The following is a 24682-nucleotide window of genomic DNA, read 5'->3' on the forward strand; positions in this document are numbered from 1 at the left end:
TAGAGAAAGAGAGACGGTGCATCGAGGATGTTCTGTGCCTCTTTTCTTGTATCCTTTTATAGGTTCAGGTTTAACAAACGTTCAGAAAAAGGTGTTTGGGTACAGCCATATAGTCTAGACACCATCCTTCACTACAACCTCCACTGTTCACCTGCATTCTCAAAGAAAATAATAGTCACAGATTGACAGTAATCCAGACTTGCCCCCCTTCGATCCTCATTTTATATGACATAAAATGTAAAAGATGCAACTTTTTCTAGAAGTGGACAAAATACAATTATGTCTGCAGCGAATGGGGGAAATATACACATCAGATCTGTCACTTGTTTCCAACAGCTGGAACTGGGTTACCTCTGATAAAGGAGAGTGCACCTCCAAACCCACTACACTAGGTATGTTGGAACCCATAAAATTTCCAATTACTGCTTCAGAATTTATTGTGCACATATGGAAAATAATACTTGTAAAACAGAAAGGGGTTTGTGCCTTGTGCTGTCAATACTGTGAAGGATGGGGTGATTATAAAGCAAATTAACAATACTTTTAAATGTGCATTCACTTATCTTTCCAATTAAATCCTTGTTAAACAACTGCACAGACAGTAATGGCGCTTCTGCAAAGCACTGATCAAGACAGTTTTATTGTAATTTTTACTCTGCAACAATTAATCAAGTAGGCATTTTCTTTATTATTAAATTATTTAGTTAATAAATATTCTCAATTGGCTAACATATTTGTAGTTTACATGTTATTTTTGATTTTCCCACAGTGGAACATATTTGGGAATATTTCCATTTTCTAGCAAAGGGACCATTAAGGCATGTGATTTTATAAATTTCTTTTCTTTACAAGAATAACTGTGAACAAGAGAAGTCCTTGAAACTTTACACCATTCAAAAACCCTATTTCAACTATTTTATTTTGTAAGGGCTGCAAACACATTGCTTTCAGCAGATAAGAAATGAGAGGTTTTGCTTTAAGGCGTCTTTCTGTTGGGGTAAGCAGGAAAATTAGCATTTTAAAAGTTCATTAATACCAGTTACAGGCTTTTGAGTCAGGAAGCTGCTTTGTGGTTAGCATTTTCTTTTCATATCCTAGTGAAGTGAATAGTACCTGAATATTATTCTTCTGTAAACACACAAGATGGTATAAGTTAAGAAACAGATAAAGATATCTAGAAGTCTTTTTTCTACTTTTGGATTTCCATTTTTGTAATTTGGAGATTTGAATTTCTGTAGCTAGTATACTTCACTTTTAAAGTCTTTTGGTGGTTTTTTATATGGCCTTTTGTGTTCTGTATCTTTAAAAAAGTTTTAATTAGTAGGAATTCCCAGGGAATCAGATTAGTAGTGAGGGCAGATACCTGGCTTTAGCATTCGTGAAGGCTCCATTAATTCAGAAGTGAGAATAAACATATGAGAAATACAACATTTTCTTGAGTCATAAAAAGAAAATGTTAGGCAAGGCTAGTTTTATAGTTAGACAAATGGTGTGATTTGAGCTGGGTCGACATTACTTTTTGAAATGTCTTATATAAAAACTTGATATCCTCACTACTGTTCTGATTATAGAAGGCCCCTTACATTATACTTTCCTATACTTCCCAGGACTAGAAGAGAGCATGATCTCGTATACTCAGATTAACAGAGTGTGGCCTTGGCAGCAGACCCTTGGTAGATGGGGATGATAAAGTCCAGTGGAGGGCAAGGGAAACAGGGAGAGGGAGAGAAGGAATTGAGAAGATGGGGGCTTTAGATCTGAGTATGGAGAAAGTGAGCTCATTAAAACTCAACATCTTGAAGGTGTCAGGTGTAAGGACAGAGTGACCTGAGAGGCTCCATGAGCATTCTTTGACTGATAACTGACCCCAATTACAAGTCAGCTAGATCTCTGAGGGTAAAATATATAATGCTGATACCAAGGCGCACATTTCTCCTGGCTGAAATAATAGAGTCCATAAGGCGCTAGGCACACAATGGATGTGGATAGGGAATCCAGAGGTAGCTGTGAAGTACATCTCACCCTCCAGCACTGAATGATTGGGAAAGGGAGAGAGATGCAGTACAAAAGAGATAAAAATCAGTGTTAAACCACAGGTACAAAATGCCATGTGAAGAGAGTAGAAAAGAAGTTAATTCCTATTGAGATTTATTCCAGGAATTAGGAGATTCGTCTTACGGTAAGTTTATCAATCAGCAAGACCTCTCACTCAGAAGGACAGATATGCTGCTCCTTCCATTGAAACAATGAAATAATAATGTACATAGTTACTCCAGTCCCTCTGGTTGATGGGACAGTGAATCCCAACAGAACTCAAAGAAAGAGCAAAGACAGGTAAGTGAATCCTTGATGGCTGTCAGAACATGGAAGGAACAGATGAATTAGAATGGACAGCAGGACACTCACTAAGGAAAAATGTAGCAGGGAGGGAGGAGACCACAAAAAGACCAACAATCTGGAGAAATATAAAACATGAGATGGTGAAACATCAAGAAAGACTGCTATTTAAGCAAAATTACTCCAGTGGGCCCTTTAGAGTTTTACAGACATTATGTTGAATGGACGATTGGATACCCTGCTCACCCTGAGTGCCCCCAAGATGGAGACCAATTGCTTGAAAGACTATAGCTAGGCTTTAGTTCCAGCTTGTTTCTAAATTACCACGAAACGCGTAGTACCTTCTTGACAGATACGCTGAATGAACAAATGCAACTTTTAGCTATTCATTTAAACTCATAGGGACTTCTGTTCTTCTGCGAAGCGGATAGCTTTCTTAGAAGGATCTCGTGAGTCAGTATCTAAAAGTGCTTTGGAGAACTGAAGTACTGACCTTCTCTTGGCATGTTCTAAGGACTAAACTCCATTCTCTTAAAGAAGATTCACCTAATTCTTTAAAACAAATATCTTTTCAAAAGTAATATGTGCTAATTGTAAGGAATTAGGAAACAATTTAGAAAAAAGAAGATAATAAAAATCACCAGCACCAAGTCTTGACATTTTATGCATTTCTTGCCAATGTTTTGGAAACAGAGTTCAGCAATACATAGTAAAATAGTCCTTTTGAGACTGATCTCTAGTATGTACAAAATGCCTCACCTTTTTGAAGGAAATGGCTCAACCCTCATTCTAATCAACAAATTAATTAAAATGTGTAGAGATTCTGTTAGGTATAAGATATTTTTTGAGGAAAAGTAAGACAGTCCTAAAAATTATGAGCTCTGGTCTTTAGAAGCATCCAGTGTGTTGAGAAGATATGATATATACATAATTTAATGATATATGACACACATATATAATAATATTGATGATAGTTATGTAATAATAATATATACCAACTATATAGTAATAATAAGTGATTATTGTGCATTGAGTAGTCAAAAGTACAAGCCTAGTATTTGAAAGGAATGCCTCTGGATTGGAATAATAATAATCCAGGGAAAATGTGAGTGACGTTTAAATAATCCAAGGAGCATAGAAGACTAGCCCATTATCAAATATTCTTTACAGGATATCTCATTTGATACAATAGATGTCTCCATTAGAATGATTCTAAGGGACAGAGTTCAACAGAACTTCCATTTCTATATAGTGTAGCATTTTCCAGTGGAGGGTAGTCATTATCTCACGTTGATCGACTTATTCCAAGAGAATGGATCATCTTCCTTTAAAGATAAGAAAATTGCCCTGGGAAGGGTAGATGTCTTGGGCAGGATATCACAGCTAATAAGAGGTCATATGGAAACTAACCTGGGGTTTCAAACTCCTGAGCCAGTGTTATCATTGACCCTTATTGCCTAAAAAAACAATGGTTCAAAAGGCACATGGTAAATGATACAGATTGGAATATGCAGTTTACCTCACAGAAAGCATTTACCATTTTATCTTCACAAACTATTGTAATACCTCCTAACTACTCTGCTTCTGCTCTTGCCCTCTGAAATGTAATTCTTCTCATAGCATCCAGAATGATGACAGACAAACACGTAAATAATTTCAGATCATTTCCTGATTACTACCCCTCCTACACCACAGTGACTTAGAATGAAAGACAAAATTTCTTATCTTCATTTACAAGGTCCTCACTGAACTGGCCTTGCCCGTCTCTCTGATCTCTGGTGCCCTGATTTCATACAAGCCTTAGTTACCTGCGACTAGCTTCCCTCTGTCTGCTCTGCTCTCCCCTCACACCTTTGCATGCTTCTCTCCTTCCTATCAGATCAGGTTTCTACTCAGAGGGTTCCTATTCAAAGAGACCTGTCCAGACCACCCAATCTAAGGACCTTCCTTCTTATCCTTATCAGTTCTCTATTACATCACTATCTTGATTCTTGACATGACTTAGAAGATTCTTATGTGTTTGCTTATTATCACTCTCGTTGCACCAAAATTACACTCCACCACAGCCTGATCCCCCCAAATTCTCCTCAGTACCTAGAAGGAAGCCTGGCTCATAGGAAGCTTTCAGCAAATAATTCTGAATGACTAAATCCCTACTTGAAGTTTTCCTTAGGCAAACTAAAACCATATTTTATTCTTTAAACTAATTTTGCTCCTTTCCTAATTCTTCTCATGTACTTTGCAGTTTGTGTTACTTTATTTGAGCCACAGCAAGACCAGGGCACTCACTCACAATTTGAGCCTGAGGTGCCCTTAGGCGGACTGATATGGAGCTGGAAGAGCCTTGGCAACAAGGAGTGTGAGAGGGTTCACACTGGAAATTCACATAAGCAGGTGACAGTCCTGTTAACATGGTCTTAGCACTGCCGGGGTTTGAGGGTCATCCACTGCTCCCTCAGACAATCTTTCTTGGCCTAATGAGCCAGGTTGTCAGGGCTGGCTCAGGGCTTCCAGCTTCACAGCTGCCTCCTCTTTTCACCAATCCTCTCCTATGTGGTCCGTGTTGGACAGTCAGATCGTGGCTTTGGGTGGAGGTGGGAGATGGGGACAAGTAATGGGTCATTGTATTGGCACAGAAACTCTCAAATTCTGAAGATTTTCTTCTAAGCATTACTGATTGATCACCCAACATTATTCATTCATTAATCACTCACTTATTGAATCCACTCAGATTCAATAAATATTTATCTGAAGGCCATTGTGTTCCAGGTATAATGAGAGTTGGGGATACTTAGGTGACCAAAAACAAGCAAAGTACTGCTCACATAGAGGTGCAGTATAGAGGAGGGAGGGAGACACCTAAGGAATAGACAAAGAAGCAAGGCAGTTCCAGACAGTACATGTTCTGAAGAAAAGAAAACAAGACACTGAGGTGGCAAGTGACTGGCTGGGTAGGGTAGAGGCCAGATGTGTCAGTCTTCCTTAGGAGGTGACTTGAATGTTGGAAAGAAAGCCTTGTCAGGGTCTGAAGGAAGCACATTTCAAGTAGACAGGACCAAAAGCCAGGGTCCTGGCAAGGATATGAACTTGATGTGTCTGAGGAAGGAAAGCAGGGTGGGTGGTTAGAAGATAATGAGGCAAAAGAGAGGTGCATGGTGATATCAGAGAGCTGCGAAGAAAAGAATCTGCAAAGGCTGCAGATCCTAGTATTTCTTGCCAATTTATACTGAATAAATCACCAGACTTTTTGGCTATTGGATTAGAATAGCCATGGAAATACAGGCTCTATGTCCATGTACTGTATTTGCTGCTGAAGTTCCAGCCTCCTGCATGTTGCCTGGCACATAATACGAGCTCTGTGTCTGTCAATGAAAGGATGATGTACAAACTAAAATCATATTTTATGGGGTTGACCTCTCAGTTCCATAATGATCCTGGTGTACAGGGACCCTTAGAAAAGAGGAATGCTGACAGGCTACCTGCCGATCCCTCCAACAGGCCCGAGAAGGTGTTTTGAAATCTATGTGTCTCTAAGTCATTCTGATTTTCATTTGAGCACTGCTTCAGCACCGCGCATTTGTACATTTTGGACACTTATCTTCAGGGTTTGCATGGAAACCTGAAAAAAAAATCCATCTTGGCCTTGCACCTGTTACTTTTCCTTTTTGAGAAGCAGCTTTGAGGTGGTAAGAATACTTTTTTTTTCTATAGCACGCTTTTGTTAGAAAATGCTTCTAAACTACATGGAGCACTTGGAAAAGAGGTGCTAGATAAATATATGTGAGTCACAGAAGCTGAAATTACCAGCAACAGGGACTTCCTGTGTGAAAAAAACCCAAAAGCATCTTTCAAAATTCAAAATTCAGTGCACGGGGTTAACAGGAGCAATCGTTTCATTGCTATGATCCAATATGGATTTTCTGTCTACCTGCTCACTCCCAACATTTTGGAGAGCTAAGATGGCAAGCCAAGTTGTACCACAGCTCCCAATATCATTCCTGACTTGCCTCATTGCAAACAACATACTTTGTGAAGGAAGAGTTAAGTCATATCTCCTCAAACTTTGTCATATGAAGTCAGAAAAATGGGGCTACAGAATTCTTAACTCTTCATTTCTGTTCCATGATTCTTTTATCCAATTTAAAATTAAACGCTCGTTTATAGGCATCTGGGAGAAAATCTAACATAGCTTGAGTTTTCTTTACTGAGACACCCAAGAAATGGAACATAGCACAATGTATCAACAAATATTGACATAGAGTTGGTTTGTAATACAATTCATCATTATTTTATTTTATTTTATTTTATTTTATTTTATTTTATTTTATTTTATTTTATAGGAGCAGATCTTTATTTAGTCCCTATACAGTATCCGGCATTTATATTGGGAAGACAGTGTGAATCAAACTTCCTACTCCTGATGAAGTCAGAGGCAGTTAGGAGTTATTATTAAAAGGATCCTTTAAATGAAGTCTTCTCTTATAAAGTAGTTCCACAGACTGGACACCAAGAAAGTATAGTATTATAATGAGAATAAGTGGGTTTGGATTCTTTAATGTTAAAAAGAAGAAGATGTCTCTTCGCCCTCTCCCCCATGGTAAATTGAATCCAGCACTCAGCGATAACATTCTTTGGATGATGTTTAAAATGGATATGTCTGGCTTCAAGACATATTAATATTGTGGCCTTAGAAAGTTACTTAATCCTTCTGAACTACATTTTTCCTGTGTAAATCATGTAGATAATAAAGTTTATCTACCTTGCAAATATTTATGAGGAGGAAAGCTAAGTCTAATTTTCCATACCTCCCATGCAGTAGATCCTCAATTAAATGCTCACATCAGCATCAGAATAATTCAGTTTACATTTTAAAATATTATCTACTCATTCACTTTTTAAGCAAATCCTTAGGTAAAACATCTTTCCTTACTAATTTATTCTAGAATCTACAACATTGGAAAAAGATTGTAGTTGTAAAAAATGGGTCAGTAATTTTAATTATACTACTAACATACATGTTACATGTGTGGCAATTCTTAATTATTCTCCAAATTATAACTCAGAGTTCATAAAAGCTAGTGAACATTATTACATCAATCAGTAGTCAAAAATAAAACCTCTCATCATTAGAAATTTTGTTACCCAAAAGAGTTTATAGTCTATCTCTGCCTTACTCAAATATAAACCTTGAACGTTTTATGGCTTAGAGGTCATGTCTCCACTAGATAACCAGAATAAACCCTGCTGGATGTTGAGCAGGGGTTCCCAAACTTGTCTATGCACTTGACCTAACTAGGGAGGTTTTTGTTTGTTTGTTTGTTTGTTTTTAAGACACACCTATTGCTTCAACCCCAGACATTTTACGTCAGACTTCTTATGACTGGCTTCCAAATTCTTTATTTTTAAAAGCTCCCCTACTTGATTCTTGAAGTAGACAGACTTTATATGACCCTCAATTATCCCCTGGTTCCTTGTGTTTATGTCTCGTGTAATCCCTTCCCCTAGGGCATGGATAGGAACTGTGACTTGACTCTACCCATCAGAGCACCAAAGGGATGGGATATCACTTTCATGGTTGTCACATAGGATTATAACTTCTGCTGTAGCTACTAGTCTCTCCCTTGCTAATTTGATTAAGCAAGCTGCCATGTTGTGTGATTGCCTATGGAGAGGTCACGAGGCCTTTGGTCATCAGCCAGTTATGTTGAGGTCTTAATTCCAACAAACCACAAGAAACTAAATCTTAATAATCATGTGAGATTGGAAGCACATCTGTCCCCGGTTGAGCCTCCAGGATGAGGACCCTCCCTGGCCAACATCTTGAGAGTAACTTTATGGGGATTCAGCTAATCCATGCCTGGACTTCTGACCCACAATAACTAGGAATGATAAATGTGTGTTGATATAAGCAGCTAGGTTGATGGTAATACTGTTATGCTGCATTAGATAACTAATACAATTCTGAAATGCAGTCAATGTCAGCAACCAGTGATATCAAGAATAGTGAAGAGCAGAGGTAAGCTTGATTTACCACTAGCAAATAATTTATAGTTTATACATTTTACTACTAGTTTATAATTTTTACTACTTAATTCTGTTGGTGATGATGGTGATTTATGATGACAGATTTTTATAAATATCCTTGGGGATTGGCAGTTACATATCTCTGACTGATTTAATTTCTGGCCTCAATTGCCAAATCTATGTGACAAAACCATAACTGAACTAAGACCTAACATTTCAGTAGACTTTATTCGCCCTCTCCCATGAACCTGAGGCTACTCTTTTGGAAGCTCATAATTCCTAAAAGCCTATTGACAAAGTAACACTAAATTTCTCTTTCGTGTCCAGAAACCCAAAAGTTCCTATGAATTTGGCAAGTGAGACAAATCGCTGTATGGCAGGGAGTCTCCAAGGCTTTTCCACACGATATTTCTTCCTAGAAAAAGAGTCTTAATGCCATCAAAGAAAATCCAATCAGGGAAAGCCCCCAACCATACTTGATTATTAGTATTTAGTATCATCACGGTGCTAAGAAAACTAAGTTGTAGTGATCTGATTTCATCTAACATCTTAAATTTAGTACTAAATATCACTTGGCTGATTCAGAGTTTTTAAAGTCGTTTCATTTTCCTTATTATTCACATTTTGGAAGTAACGAGTTTGAGAATCAAAGATGTTAAAAGCATTTCCAGTAGACTAACAAATATCTCAGAAGCAAGACGCGGCAGTTCCATTGATGCTCACTCAGTGCTCTCTCTCCACTGGATGGTCTCTGCCTTGGTCTCACCACAGCATTAGGTCAGCTCTTTATTGCTTGGCATGTCATAAATGATAAAATATACTCATGATAAATGGATGATATAATTTTGCTTTAAAATAAGCAGCCAGAGGGACTCCTGGGTGGTTCAATTGTTTAAGCATCCGACTTTGGCTCAGGTCATGATCTCAACAGTTGGTGGGTTTGAGCCCCGTGTCGGGCTCTGTGCTGACAGCTAGCTCAGAGCCTGGAGCCTGCTTCGGATTCTGTGTCTCCCTCTCTCTCTCTGACCCTCCCTGGCTCATGCTCTCTCTCTTAGAAATAAATAAAACATTAATAAAATAAAATAAGCAGCCAGAAATGTGTGTATTTTAGATACGGAAGTATTCGTAAAGTTGTTATTAGAACATTGTGTAAAATTTAGGATGCCTAGCCCAGCTGGTAGAGGATGTGGCTCTTGATTTTGTGATTGTGAGTTCAAGCCTCACTTTAGGTGTAGAGATTACTCAAAAATAATGTCTTTAAAAAATAATATTGTGTCAAAACTAAACACTATATAAATATGCATGAATGGAAAGAGCTTACTTTACTTTCCATTCAGCATTATTTCCCAACGACAGTACATTTTCCTAAGCAGCTAGAAAGCAATACAAGTTTTGCCATCAATAGTCTTGGAGCTCCCAGACTCAATGTAGCTGAAAAATGAGGTCTAAGAAAGTTTCCAAAGCCCTGAACGATGTTAGAGACTGGCCCTTTTATGATCAAGTGATCTTTTCAGCTTTAATGGGAAAAATAAATCATTGTTAAAAGATAATCCTGTCACACGGAAGCCAGAAAGGTGCAATATCAATGATTCGACTTACCAAAAAACCGCCCTGCGGAATGGAATAAAGCAAATAACAGTTTGTTTTGTTGTTGCTGTGGTCGGCAGTCAGAGAGAAGCAGGCTTAAGGAAATACCTCGTTTTAAAAATAATAAGAGGGCAATATAAACGCACTTACTAGAAAAGTGAATGGACTTGATACAAGGGCCATTTTATAAGAACAGAACTGCCCATTGTTCACTTCAATTCTGTATTTCCTCTTTTATTCAATTTTTGATGCTGCAAATAATATGAAAAGCATGGGGTAGCTCTAAACTTAATGCTTTGCTTGGCATTGTGGTACAAATCTATATAAAAGTAGTTTAGATATAGTTGGTAACATGAAATTGTTCCTCTAATAGTTTATTTTCAATGAAGCTTATTCTTAGCATGTTCAAAATAAGCAAATTCATCTCTTTAAGCCAATGTTTAATTTGGATTATTATGCCAATAAGATCTGGGTGAATAAAGATATGCAAAGTGCAAGACTGTAAATTAGTGGGAAAAAATTGTCTCCCATTTGAAACAACACACATGCACAATCATATGCACACACACACATACACACACCCACACACCCAATTAAGATTCTTGGCCACGTAGATTTATGGCATTTATATATTTTGTTCCTCTGGGTGTGAAAAAGTGAAGGAGGGTGTCCCTAAGATTCTTCATTTAAAATTTTTTCCTATATATGGAAAATGTGTCTAAAATCCTGGTGGGAAGTAACTTCCTCCAGTTCAGAGAAATGGTTAGAGAGAATATTTGTTACTGGGTACTAAAAAATACCAGTCTAGAAAATTCCTACTCAGTTCTTCCCGCTGTGCTGTGTAGTTCTCCCATTGGCTCATAGGCTTGGGAAGCTTCATAGTCAATATTTTCCAAAAAGGATGTCAGTCTTTCTGATCCCTACTTTTAGAGAGCAAAAGAGAACATCTACATCATACCAAAGAGTGTCTGAACTGAGTTTGGAGTTTGGGCAATCAGCCCAGATGGGTGGCTGAAACCAGAATGTTGATATCAGGAGGAAGGGACACAACTGGATGAGATTTCCAAGATCCATTGTCAAAAGTTCTCGAGTCAGTTATGCAGCATTCTTAATGCTGAAGTCGGTCCTTTGCAAAAGTACCCCCCATGCAAGAAAACCATCAGGTCACAGATCTTTCTGAAGAATCAACACGGTGTCACAGGCTGTTGGTGGGTTGACATCTAAGGTCATGGACCAGTTTTCTTTGGGGGACACTCTCATAGAGTGTAAGAGTTGCATCAGCAACATGTCATTGAAAGCTGTCACCAAATACAACAAACGAGGCCGAGCACTGCTTATTCATGCACCGATGGCCCAGTAAATCGAGAGTTCTCAAAGACTGTTGAAGGCAACATCAGAATATTGTATTAAAGTAGCTTCTTGGTCCAAACACAGATACATAAAGCCCTACAGAGAATGGCAATGCCAGCCTTTTTCATAACTGTGATGTTTGGCAATTTCCCAGCCATTTTTCTTTCTTGAACTATTTTTTTTTAATCTTTATTTATTTTGAGAGAGAGAGAGAGAGAGAGAGAGTCAGAGAGCATGAGTGGGGGAGGGGCAGAGAGAGAGACTGGGAGAGAGATTCCCAAGGAGGCTCAGCATTGTCAGTATGGAGCCCTGGACAGGACTCAATTCCACAAACTATAAGATTGTCACCTGAGCCAAAATCAAGAGTTAGACTCTCAACCGAGTGAGCCACCCAGGCACTCCTCTTTCTTGAACTATTTTAGACAAAATGCTATGGCAGTATTTGCCACTTACAAATACTGGAAAGCAGGTGTAAACAGAAAGTCACTAACAAGTACATGTAGCATGAAGACTGATATCCACTTTTATAAGAAGATAATCAGCAATTAATGAATGGGAAAAGCCCAATGGCAGCAGTGGTTTTCAGCATGTCTCAGAGTTGAAGGGACCAAGGATCTAGTCCTAGCTCCTTCACTTACTTGGACTATGACCTTTGGATATTATTTGACATCTCTCAGCCTCAGTTTCCTTACCTTTAAAATGGGAACAATAATAATACTTATTCTGTGGGATGGTAGAAAGGACTAAATTAAATGATATAAGTAAAGCACTTTACTACAGTGCCGGGCACATAATAAATTATGAAAATATGTTAGCTACTTTTATAATAATAATAATTATTATTATCATCATTACTAGTTATAATTAGAACATGCTTTTCAAAAGCGATCACTTTGAATTTAACTTGTATGCCATCTGATCTGGAAGTATAATGAGGGTATCCAATTCCTACTGATTTAGTGAGTCAAACAGAAAACCAAAACAAATTGAATCATTCAACTGGTGTATTTAGAATTGCTGATGATTATAGCATTCAAGAAAGTTAGTGAAATACATAAATTGCAATTGAACTGTTCTTGAAAATCCCCCAAATCAGTTTTCATTTGTCTAGCCTAATGCTGGGTAGGACTTGTTCATTTTTTAAAAATATATATTTAGAGCTATCTAAATAGGAAACATTGTGGAATGTGAACATGGAGGAAATAAAAGGTGTTAATACAAAGAGGGTATGCAAAAATCATATATGTTCCATCTTTGAATACAAAAGAATGCATTGCTTTCACATGCAAAGCATGGAATTATCTATCACTCATTGCCACTTTATTTCATCTCTCTCTCTCTCTCTCTCTCTCTCTCACACACACACACACACACACACACACACACACGCATTCATGCACAAAAGGGAGACTACAATGTACATAGTCAGCCTTTTTGTACCCAGCACTGATTCTCTGCTAAGTCGGCTCTGCTGTCAGAGACCAGTGCGCAGATGGACGGAAGGTATGGCATTAGCAGCAAAGTTATGGGGCCACTCCAGAGATTTCATTCAAAGGATAATCTGATTAACAAAATTTGAGACAGACTGGTATATGCATTCTTTTATCATCTAATTCAAAAACCTCCACAACACAACTTGCATCAAATCACCAGTATCAAAGGTCCTAAGGTAGCATCGTTTGTGTTGAGCATGCTACATTGTGACAGTGCTATAAGCCAGGGAGACAGTTTACTGACAATTCTGTGCTACCAGATACCAACTCAGGCCTCTGTCCAGCTTTACATTGTCAGCTCTCATGGAAACATGAGCAGCTACACAGCCTCAGAGGACGCTGAAGTCTGGATTGCAAAAGATGAGATGGACAGATTTCATATTTTCATTGCAGATTTTTTTTTTTACCGTTTCAAACTGCTGAGCATAATTTTTTTAAAAGGCAGGAAATGCAACTAGTGTTTGTTTCTAGCATGGCTTCTGTTTTGAGATTTCTTCTTTGTGGAAGAAATGTGTTGCCCAGCTGTCTAGAATCCCAATCAGGATATGGCTTCAGTATGAAATATATTAAAAGAATGATTTTAGCTGGTTATAAGCAGGAACGAAAATGAGGCTTGGGCTTTTTTATCCAATTTTTACTCACAGAGGGGGCATTCTGCTTCAGTCCAATGGGGCCACTATAAATAAAGGAGGTAAAGCTTAGTTCTGTTACTGGGGCTTTTTCCCCCCTCAGAAAGAGAGTAATTGTGAAACACAAAGGTTCACATTAGTGAGCAAACCGAGCTGAGGAGATTCTCAGTTACAAAGATTCTCAGAAAAAAGAATCATGTGTCCACTGGCCAGAAGTGTTCATTCAACTCTTAAAAGGGTGGTTCAACCCAAATTAAACTGTTGGAGGATTTAATGCTTCTCTGTATTAATAATTCTCTTATTTGCAACACACACACGTATACACACACATTATTCAACATATATTGACATATATGTATATATAACATATATATATATATATTCAACATATATTAATTAAGACCTCCCTTTATGCACTCCCTAGGGCTNCACTCCCTAGGGCTACTTTTGGTTAATGGGGGAAGAGATAAAGGTGATTCAAGTCCTACTTTTTAAGATGTATAGAGATTTGTGGCAGATACAGATATTTTGACCAGTTTTTCTAACCTTAACCAACTTAACAACATTTTAGTCGGCTTGCTTTCCATAACATTTCCTATTTTTTATTTTTATTTTCTAAAATTCATATTTTTTTCCTAAGAGAAGTTTCAGGTTTACTGAAAAACTGAGTGGAATATATAGAGTTCCCATATATCCCTCTACCCTCCACCCCAACACACAATCCCTTTTTTAACATTTTGTATTAGTGTTACAAACATTTTGTATTAGTGTTACAAAAACTATTACAATTGATGAACCAATATTGATACATTAATTATTAAGTGAAGTCTATAGTTTAGATTAAGGTTCACTCTTAGTGTTGTATATTATATAGATTTGACCAACGTATACTGACATGTATCTACAATTATAATATCAAACAGACTTGTTTCATGGTCCTAAAACTTCCCTGTGTTCACTGAGTCATCCATCCCTCTCTCTAGTCCTTTGCTACCACTGATCTTTTATTGTCTCTATAGTTTTGCCTTTTCCAGAATGTCATAGAGTTGGGATAATAGATTGCCTTTGCAAAATAGCTTGTTTCACTTAGCAATATGTATTTAAAGGTCCTCCAAGTCTTTTCATGACTTGAAAGCTCATTTCTTTTTATCACAGAGAAGTATTCCATTATATGAATGATCCATACTTTGTCTACCCATTTACCTGTTGATGGACATCTTGGTTGCTTTCAAATTTTATCCATTATGAATAAAGCTGCTGGAAATATTTGTGCACAAGTTTTTGTGTGAACACAAGTTTTGAACTCATTTGGTCAATACCAATGAGCACGATTGCTGGGTAGTATGGTATAAGGATATTTTCCTAAGAACCTACCAAACTATTTTTCCAAGTATCTGTACCATTGCATTTCAGCTAGCAATGAATGGGAATTCCCATTGCTCCACATCCTTGTCAGCATCTGATGTTACCAGTGTTTTAGCCTTTGGCCATCCTGATAGGTGTTTAATAGTATCTCATTATTGTTTCCATTTGTAATTCTTTGATGATATATATATTTCTTAATTTTTAATTCTTTTATTTACCTATTACATATTTTTCTAACAGCTACAATTTTGACTTTGATGTTTCCATCATTCATTTTATTCAATTACTTATCCACATAGATTGTTTATTTTTCAAAGCTAGGTTATTATTCCTTATTTTACCCTTCTATTATTCTATTTTTATTATTAGTTTGCCATTTTCCATTAATTATTTATTTCATGTAAATTGCTAATTGGTTCTTCTCTCTACTATTCTTCAAGTACGCTCCCTATCTTTTATTTCTGGTTATAATTGTATAATTTACCCAACTTTCTTTCTTCTTTGCTTTGAAATTTTTATCATTATAGATTCATAATATATATAGCACAGAGTCTGAAATATCATTAGAGATGAAACTACAGAGAAAAATGAAGTGAAGAAATCACTTACCTTGGTTGACAATAAATCTTAACTTCTGTATTGTCGCCAGATTGCCACTAACTCGGTATATTCCATCAACATCTAGACCTGAAAATAAAAGGGTATGTTTTATATTTTCCCATAAAAGAACTGAGATGGTAAAAGGAAAAATAATAATAAATGTGAGAAGGAAGGAAATAGTAAATCAACACAAAATATCCTTTCCTTAGAGAGAAAACAAATTTCTGTCCTAGACCAAGCAATCTTAAATAGTTTAATTTCAACAAACTAATCATAAAGTTCAGTCATCAACAAATTTAAGTCTAGTTGAATCATAGAAGAGCAATAGGTAGCATTGGATTTTACACTATAGTTAAGGTTCATTCCCAAGGAAGAGACAGGAATTAAACAAGTGACGACAGGAGAAGAACACTTACATATACATTATTGCTCTTTTTTAGACAGAAAACAACCCAGGACATTTGTGAAGTCTCTCTTCCTCTCTTTCTCCTTCCCTCCCTCCTGTCTTTCTTATTCTATTCTATTCTATTCTATTATTTTAATTCTATCCTATCCCATTCCATTATCTTTTTCTTATAATCAGTATAACGTAACATACATTGGTCTGATTATTTGAGACTACAAAATGAAAATCCTATTCCGGATGTGCAAGTAGCTTGATAATCTCTAGTGTATCACAGGTAAAGGGAGGAATCTGTTATGTAGGGAAAATAAAGAAAAAAATCTTCAACAAAATGGTGAAATTAGTTTCAAATTGTTTTAAAACTGGTTGTCTGTAATTCAAAATAACTTATCTTGGCAGTGGATTTGGGTAATCAACCACTTGTTTTCCATATATCTATTTACAGCATCTAGTTATTTCTATGACCAAGTTATCATAAAAATGAGGAAACAAAAAAAAATAAAAAGAGAAATACTTACTGAAACACTACTATTATCCCTAAGGAATGTTGATAACATAATTTTAATGTTAAGAATAAGTATTTCTTGATGTGTCCAGGCCTTCAGAGAGGCCAGCAGTGAAGTTACCACTCAACTATCTCAGTCGTTTCTCTAGGGAGATGGCACAGCACCATGATTAAACACTGCAATTCACAATCATAAATATTAAGTAAATTGATAGAAATTATTGTCATAATATAAATAAGGGCTTTGTAAAGTTTGTTACTGGCATGAAATGATCTCTTTTAGAGTAGGGACATTTCTGCCTTTGTGAAAAATATTTTATCAGTAGTTTAGGATAGAAAAACATAACTTGCAATGCTGATATATATTTTTTAATTATTTTAACATTTTAAAATGTATTTTTGAGAGAGAGAGAGAGAGAGAGAGAGAGAGAGACAGACAGACAGAGACAGAGCATGAGTGGGGAAGGACCAAAGGGAGAGGGAGACACAGAATCTAAAGCAGGCTCCAGGCTCCAAGATGTCAGCACAGAGCCCAATGCAGGACTTGAACTCAGGAACCAGGAGATCATGACCTGAGCTGAAGTCAGACACCTAACCCACTGAGCCACCCAGGCACCCTGCAATGTTGGTATTGATAGTATAATTCAAAACAATTCACTAGTTTTAAGACTTTATTTTTTAACATTTTTAAAGCTTTATTTAATTTATTTATTTTGAGAGAAAGCCAGCACGCTGGCTCCTTGCTATCAGTGCAGAGCACAGTGTGGGGTTTGAACTAACAAACTATGAGATCATGACCTGAGCCAAAATCAAGAGTCATATGCTTAACCAACTGAGCCACCTGGGCGCCTCTTAAGGCTTTATTTTTTTTAGAGGAGTTTCAAGTTTTTAGCAAAATTGAAGGTAAGGTACAGAGATTTCCCATATGCTTATTTCCCCATAGATACACAACTTCCTCCATTATCAGCACCCTCTTCTACAATGGTACATTTGTTACAACTGAGGAGCCAGCATTGATACATCATAATCACCTTTTTATCATCGCATTATGATTCATCCTGGTGTTGTACATTCTATGGGTTTGGACAAATGCAGGATGACATGTATCCATCATTGTAGTATCATACAGAGTATTTTCACTCCCCTACAAATCTTCTCTGCTGACCTATTCATCTTCATGATATTTGCCCTTCCTTGTAATAAACTATAGAGCGATTTGGAATAATACAAATAAAATGGAATGGTTGTTAGCAAATGTATTGATCGGTTTAAGTTTTGTAGCTCTAGAATAATCAAATAATAAATTCTTGAGTCTGTGTCCCTTCATGAGAATTATGACTTTGTGAGGAATTAAGATGAAGTTGGACATCTATTAGTGTGTATAAGTGTCTAAGACACATACATTGACCAAAACCACATATTATTTCTTCCTGATGCACCAAATGGCTCCATTAATCAAAAGTTATTCTAGTTTGTTTGCTTTTAAGTACAATACACTTTTGACAACTGAAATGTGACAATAATGTTAATTAAAATTTTTCTAAAATTTAATTCCTAGTTTTAGTATTTGACCATATTGGTCTTCAGTTTATATACTTCAGTTGTATATACTCAGAACTTCATAATTGATTAGCCATTACTTTTCTTGCTTTGTCATTAGTGTTTAGTACCTAAATTTAACTTATAAGACTTTAAATAATATGATAGATTTTTAAAAATATTAAAACTTACACATTTAAGTAATGTGTCCCTTTCAAAATATTCCCTCTTGGGTCTATATTTAAAGTTTTTCTGAACATGTAGCCATTGGGGAAAATATTTTGGAATTCTTTAAAATCACCTTCAGTGGTTCCATATTGTCCGTAGAAAAATGTTGCTGGTGGCAAGTTTGGGGCCTTTGGTAATAGTTTTGGATTTGAGAACAAGACAAAGGTCATTCAAAACCATGAATGGTGAATAATGCCATCTCACTAGCCACCACAAAGAGACAAAATTTCACCAAATGAGAGTGGTCTAGTATTTTCCCATGAGTTATCAGTTTCTCTGAAAGAATTTGAGAAAAATAATATTTGGAAAACAGAAACATTGATGCAACACGCGGACCTACATCCTCAAGTGAGAGAAGTTAATTTTAATTAAAACTCAATTTTAATTCTTAAAACTTAAAGAATCAGTCAAATGAGTTCTATTTAAAATAACAATTGATGGTGAAATGTCACTTAACATCTATTACAATACAAACAAGAAAATTTACTATATATATATCTTTTTTAAATTAATTTTTGTTTTGGATCTGAATCAGAGGTTGATATTACTTGAATGCACAAAATTTTGTTTCAAATAAGGACCTTACATAAGTTTTACTTTAATATTCATATCTCTTTATTCAAGGTATAAAATGAAGCACATTTCTATTTCTCTTCTAATTATTTTATAGGCTTTTGTAAATGCATGTGTTATCTGGAGTTATAACTGAATTTCAATTACTGAAGTTCCCCAGTATCCAAAACCTTCTTTCTCTTTTCTATAAATTTAAATTTACGACATAAGAAGGACCTTCCCTTGGTGTTTCGTAAATTTCAGAAGTTTTTTTTCTTTTTCTTTTTTTCATTTTTCTTTTTCTTTTCTTTCTTTTTTTTTTTTTTTGAGTTCAGTAATCAAAAACATTTGAAAGAGCAGTATGGGTTAGATACATTACACTTGGGCAATTGGAAAACACTATACTGTTTAAACAAAGCAGCCTCATCCTAAATTAATAACCCAATTTTCTTTTGGGATAAAAGGAGGGAGGGCTGGGGATGGAGACAGGGAGTGTAACTCAGACCAGTGCCACCACTGTGGTTGGAGAACTAAGTCATAGCAGAGAACTGCTTTGTGGCTTAAGATAGAAACCAGAAAGTAAGAGGGAGTAAAGCAAAACATATTAGATGCAATTTGAATCTAACTTGACACAACTTCCATGCCCTTTAGAGTCAGAGATATCAACACCATATATCCTGTGAAGGATTACAGTCTCTGACATTAGTGGCTCCTGCTTCAAATGGCTCCTGCGCCCCTGCTATCATACTTTTTAAATTACATAAATAGAGTGAAAATGACAAAGTACATATTAAAAAGGAGGGTATTACATTTTGCAAAATAATCTGGAACATATCAGTGAATTTTAGCAGTTATAAATTATATAGGTACAGTCTTGAAGTTGATTAGTTTCCCCCTGAATGCCTCCCAGAGTGGCAAACCCAAAGTCCTGGGAATATTACCCAAATTGCAATGATTCACGTGCCATCCTCATTTTGCTCCAAGAACTTTGAAAGTTATGCCAAACCAAACCAATGTAAATTGGTGGATTTGGACATCCTTTTCACGACCACATTATCCTTGCTGGATTGGAAACTACTTATTTTGGAAATATAATTAGACCTTGTATGATTTTGAAATGGGCAATGTCTTCAAGGTACCCATGTTGCTCTTTGGTGAAGTTTGGAGAAAAGTCACTTTCAAAGGTACTTCTTTCAAGAAAATACCATGACCAAATACTGACAAGAACTTTGCTTGTTATGATAAAAATACTGTGAAAACATGGTGAAGCTCAGTCATTTCATTTTATTTTATTTTTTATCAGACTGGCATTAATGGTAGTAATGAAAAAGTCTCTGAAGAAATCCATGTTCACTGAAATATCATTTATTTGCTCATCTTTAGTTTATTAGTTTATTAGTTTATTTGAAACCTTCTTAGGTTTCAAAATAGTGTTTACCATTGACAGAGGTGACTGGGTATTGCTGTAGGAGATTTTCAGAAGTCTCTCCTCTGCCTCCTAAGTTCTTTTCTTAGGAAGCTTACACTAGGATAGACACACAATTAAGAGTTATTAGACCAAATGGTGGTCTAAACCCAGTGGAAAGAATTCAGCTGTCATGAGTAATTCCCATTATAAATCTTAGACACTTTCCAAAAAGAAATCTAAGAGACCAGCACTCTTTCCAGAGTTGCTTGGCCTATTTGCCAAAATACTAGCAGTTTTTAACAATGCAGATGAGCCTGTTAAAAATAGTTGCAAACTGTGGATTAGGTAGCATTCTTGGTAGCTTGAATGGTGGACAAACCACGAAGATGTAGAATTTGAGCCTGGTTGAGAGATGTGCCCCAAAAGCTTGCTTGTTTTTATGGAACATAACAAAATGCATCTGAACCCCTGGAGTCTGAAATGTGGGCTGGGAATTTTGCACAAACAACCCCTCTCCTGAGATTTATGGCACTTTCTAATTCCTAGGAGGCCAGAGCTACCACAAGAAAAATGATTCTCACAATTTGGTCTTCTGCCTTTTTCCTCTGGCAAAAAGCAGTGAGCACAGAAACACCCAGACTGCCCCCAAAGAGAGTTGCCCATTTCTTTCTTCGTCCTTCTGAAGGTGCTGCTTGAGTTCAGAACTGAATACGAGAGGAAGTTTCTGTGTCATTCAGACCTATTCCTTTTCCTCTAAATTGAATGTCTCCAACCTTAACCTTCTATCGCCAGCTTGTCTGTTCTCATACTTTAAATTCAATGATTGAGGTTACAGAATATAATCTCAAGTTCTTTCTAATTTAATTTCTGCTCTGTCTCAGTGACTGGTATTGATGCTGTATCTTTGTGCTTGCTTTAGTTAACTACTAATAACTTCTTGTGAGATGCCCATCCTTCAAGAATGATTACCTTGGGAAATAGTTGACATAATCCTGATTGTCAAACAAGAATATTTTTCTATATGTTAACTTTATGACTTTATATTAACCATTTTGAATAGTTTTTTTTTTTCACTATAGGGGCAAATATACCTCTCTGATAAAAATGGAAGTTAAGCCACACAAAATATTATACAATGAAAACAAGAATCTACCCCATCCTGCTATCCAAAGATGTTAACAGTTCTCTGTTAGTTATTTTTGTTGTTACTCATTTTATGTTAATGTATCATATTTCTGTCTATAAATTTAACTTTGAATGGTATTTACTGACTCCCTGTTAGAAAAGATAGCGTTTAGTGCATTCACAGTTCCTACCATTTACCTGTGTAGTCTCTCTGTTATTATTAGATACATTGGCCTACTTCTATTTCTTAAATCAGATTACCTCTGAGCTATAGAAAAATAAGAAACTCAGTTGATTTCCTCTTTCTTTCCCTTCCCTCTGTCACAATTCTAGTTTTATCCTTTATGTTACTGCTTATTTTCTCAAAGTTTAGTTTAGTCTTTATAAGTATTTTGTGACTTACCTATGATTTAATATTAACTGAACTATTTAAAAAAGTAGGGTGATGTGGTTCAACATTAAAATTTTGCTTCATAAAGGAGCTCTTCCAAAAGTCAAGGTCTGATGTGTTTTCTTCTTCCTTTGTAGGCTCCTTCATTTCCTCAAATTAAGCACTGTCCCAGAAAAGTTTCTGTGATTATGGAAATGTTCTACATGTTACCTGTTCAAGCCAGTTGCCACTGGCCACATTTGGCTGACTACTGAGCAGTTGAAATGTGGTTAATGCAACCAAAGTTCTATTTTACTTAATTTAATTTAAAAAAAACTAGTTATTTTTTAATTATTTTATTGTTTATATACTTATCATTTACTTCTTATTTTAAATTTAAGTTCAAGTTAGTTAACATACCATGTAGTCTTGGCTTCAGGAGTAGAACCCAGTGATTCATCACTTACATATGACACCCAATGCTCATCCCAGCAAGTGTCCTCCTTAATGCTCATCACTCATTTAACGCATGCCTCCACCCCCTGCCCCTCTAGCAACTCTCAGTTTGTTCTCTGAATTTAAAAGTCTCTTATGTTTTGCCTCCCTCTCTGTTTTTATCTTAGTTTCTACTTAGTTTTAAATAATGTACCTTTGTGTCTACCATATGGGACAGTGCAGCTCACTGTCACATCAACTACTGCTTCTGTCTTGTGTTCTACTGTTATTTTCTCTTGAATTTAATTTTAAGAGTTCTCTTTTCATAACAGTATGTGATTAGTAAATTTTCATATTTCTTCCATTTCAATGACTGTTTCATAATTAATTGTTGATTTAAATATTAGAGCATCATAATCTTTTACTTTTCTAACTTTAAAAAATAATATTTCATTATTGCAACATCTCTGCTCTTAAGTCTCTTATTAAATTGATCGTTGATGCTTTATAGATCAATTGCTTTTTCTTTCAGGATTCTTTTTTAAGATTTTTGCTTTAAACTTGTAGAAGTAAAATATTCAGATATATCTACATCTAGGTCCTTTCAATCAGAAAAGTTTCTTATATTTTTTCTTGATATGTCCTTCCCTCTACTGTCTCTTTTCTATTCAGAACTATTTTAAGATGGATGTCATTCAAATATCAGATTATCCTTATAACTGAAAAAGCAAATTAATTAGGGTATATGGTGGTCATGGTGAGTAGATAGTAGGCTAGTAGTTCTTCAGTCACCAAAAGAGGGAGGACTTTATTTTGGATACGGAATACTTAAACTGTTTTGCTCCTGGCCAAAGCTCTCTAACTCTGTCTGTTATATAGAGAAGACCTGAGTTACCTTATTATCCACTTCCTTCTTTCTCAGATGCCAGCACCTTCTCCTCAGCCCTTCTAGACCTTGTTCTCAGGTGGAAGCAGCTGCTGCAGGTGATTCCTTGGTCCAGGGGAAGGGCCCAGATCTCTCAGATATTAGATCTGGTATTTAGTGAGTTACTTTATTTATTATCCTCTTTTTTTTTTTTTTTTTTCTGGTAGCTCCAAGTTTGGATATTTTCTAGGACATCCCTGGAAAGAACTGTGCCTAATTATTGTGTCTGGGAATGATGTTTCTTCTGCTCCAATTTCCCCACTTATTTGATCCCATCTGCTTTCTGTCTTCCTGGAATTTCTATTTCTGGTTGGCTTATGGCACCTTTTTCATTTTCAACACCATTATTATATATATATTTTTTTCTTTTTCAACATATCTTTTTTATTATTTCATTGGGAGTTTTTGAGGAAGGAGAATCAGACATGTTTTTTCAGTATGCCACCTTGAATGGGGCCCTCTACTGTTTTTCATAAAGGTAGATGTTTTAACGCTAAAAACAAATGTTTCATTGGACTGTGAAGATACTGCTGTATGATAATTCTGTCTATTGGCAAATGGTATATAAATGACATGGGATTACATTACAAATATTTAAAATACTCATGTGTCTATAATTCTAATATTGGGGAAATATGTTAATACAGTTTTCAGGAGAAGTTTATCCCTCGCTTCCTTTTATTTTTCTCACTCTTGTCCTTTTTTTTGTATTTACTAAAGTTCTAATATCACTTATGATTTCTCAAATGTTCCCTTTATTAGTGAGATTGTCTTATTGTTCTCTTCCATTTGTTTCATGAACCCTTTATTCCCATTTTCATCACATTTGGACATTTTATCCTACGTTCCTTGTATCTCTGCTACAAAATCTTTTTTATGTTTATTTTTGAGAGAGACTCTGCTACAAAATCTTATAAGGACAATTGTCACAATAAATTTTTCTTTTTACTATCATAACAAAATACCCACCTTCAATTAGTTTTAATTTTGATTATTGAAGTAGAGTTGACATACAATGTTATATTAGTTTTTGGCATACCACATGGTGATTCAACAATTCTATACATCGTCTTCAATTTTCCTTCACCATGTTTGTTTGATTGATTTGGGCAATAGTCTTTTTTCAGTGACTTATGTATGTCTTAATGAAATGAGATTTTCATCAATAAGATATTTCATAGTAGACTCATATGGAAAAGAAGAATTTTTGTGCTTTTAAGATATGAAAAAGGGGCGCCTGTGTGGCTTAGTCGGTTAAGCGTCCGACTTTCGCTTAGGTCATGATCTCGCGGTTCATGGGTTCCAGCCCCGCATCGGGCTCTGTGCTGACTGCCAGCTCAGAGCCTGGAGCCTGTTTCGGAGTCTGTGTCTCCCTCTCTCTCTGACCATCCCCTGCTCACGTTTTTTCTCTCTCTCTCTCCTAGAAATAAATAAAAATATTTTTTAAAAAAAATATGAAAAAGGTAAGTATTTGTTGCTACATTTTTAAAGAAATGAGAGAGTAAAAAAGAAGTCACTAAGACAAAAGTGTTTTTCATTTTTCTGAGAAAACTGGTCAAGACCTTTGATGATAATAATACATGTGACATTATTTTATATTGTTTATATAGCTAGTGTTTTTGAGAAGGGCGAATTCCAGATTTAAATTAACATCTTAAAACTAAAAGAGCACAAAGTAAATATGGGACTAAGGACAAACTAGTAACAAAGAATTTTGTACCAGATGGAGGGATGTTGGTGAGGGATGTTGGTTTTTCTTCAAGGAATTTGCGTTGAACACTTGTGTTGTTAGGATCCCTATAAAATC

The 24682-nt window shown here is 36.0% G+C and overlaps 1 protein-coding gene across 1 annotated transcript in view; it reads right to left on the minus strand.

The window, feature by feature from the left end:
* ARHGAP15 (Rho GTPase activating protein 15) overlaps positions 1-24682 on the minus strand; it is a 623791-nt gene that overhangs the window by 182020 nt on the left and 417089 nt on the right. The window contains exon 11 of the mRNA XM_077767808.1: positions 15395-15472. Within this exon, the coding sequence (XP_077623934.1) occupies positions 15395-15472 (78 nt within the window). The remainder of the gene's footprint in view (positions 1-15394; positions 15473-24682) is intronic.

Source organism: Crocuta crocuta, unplaced genomic scaffold, assembly GCF_008692635.1.
Source record: "Crocuta crocuta isolate KB4526 unplaced genomic scaffold, BGI_CrCroc_1.0 scaffold154, whole genome shotgun sequence".
NCBI classification, from domain to species: Eukaryota; Metazoa; Chordata; class Mammalia; order Carnivora; family Hyaenidae; genus Crocuta; species Crocuta crocuta.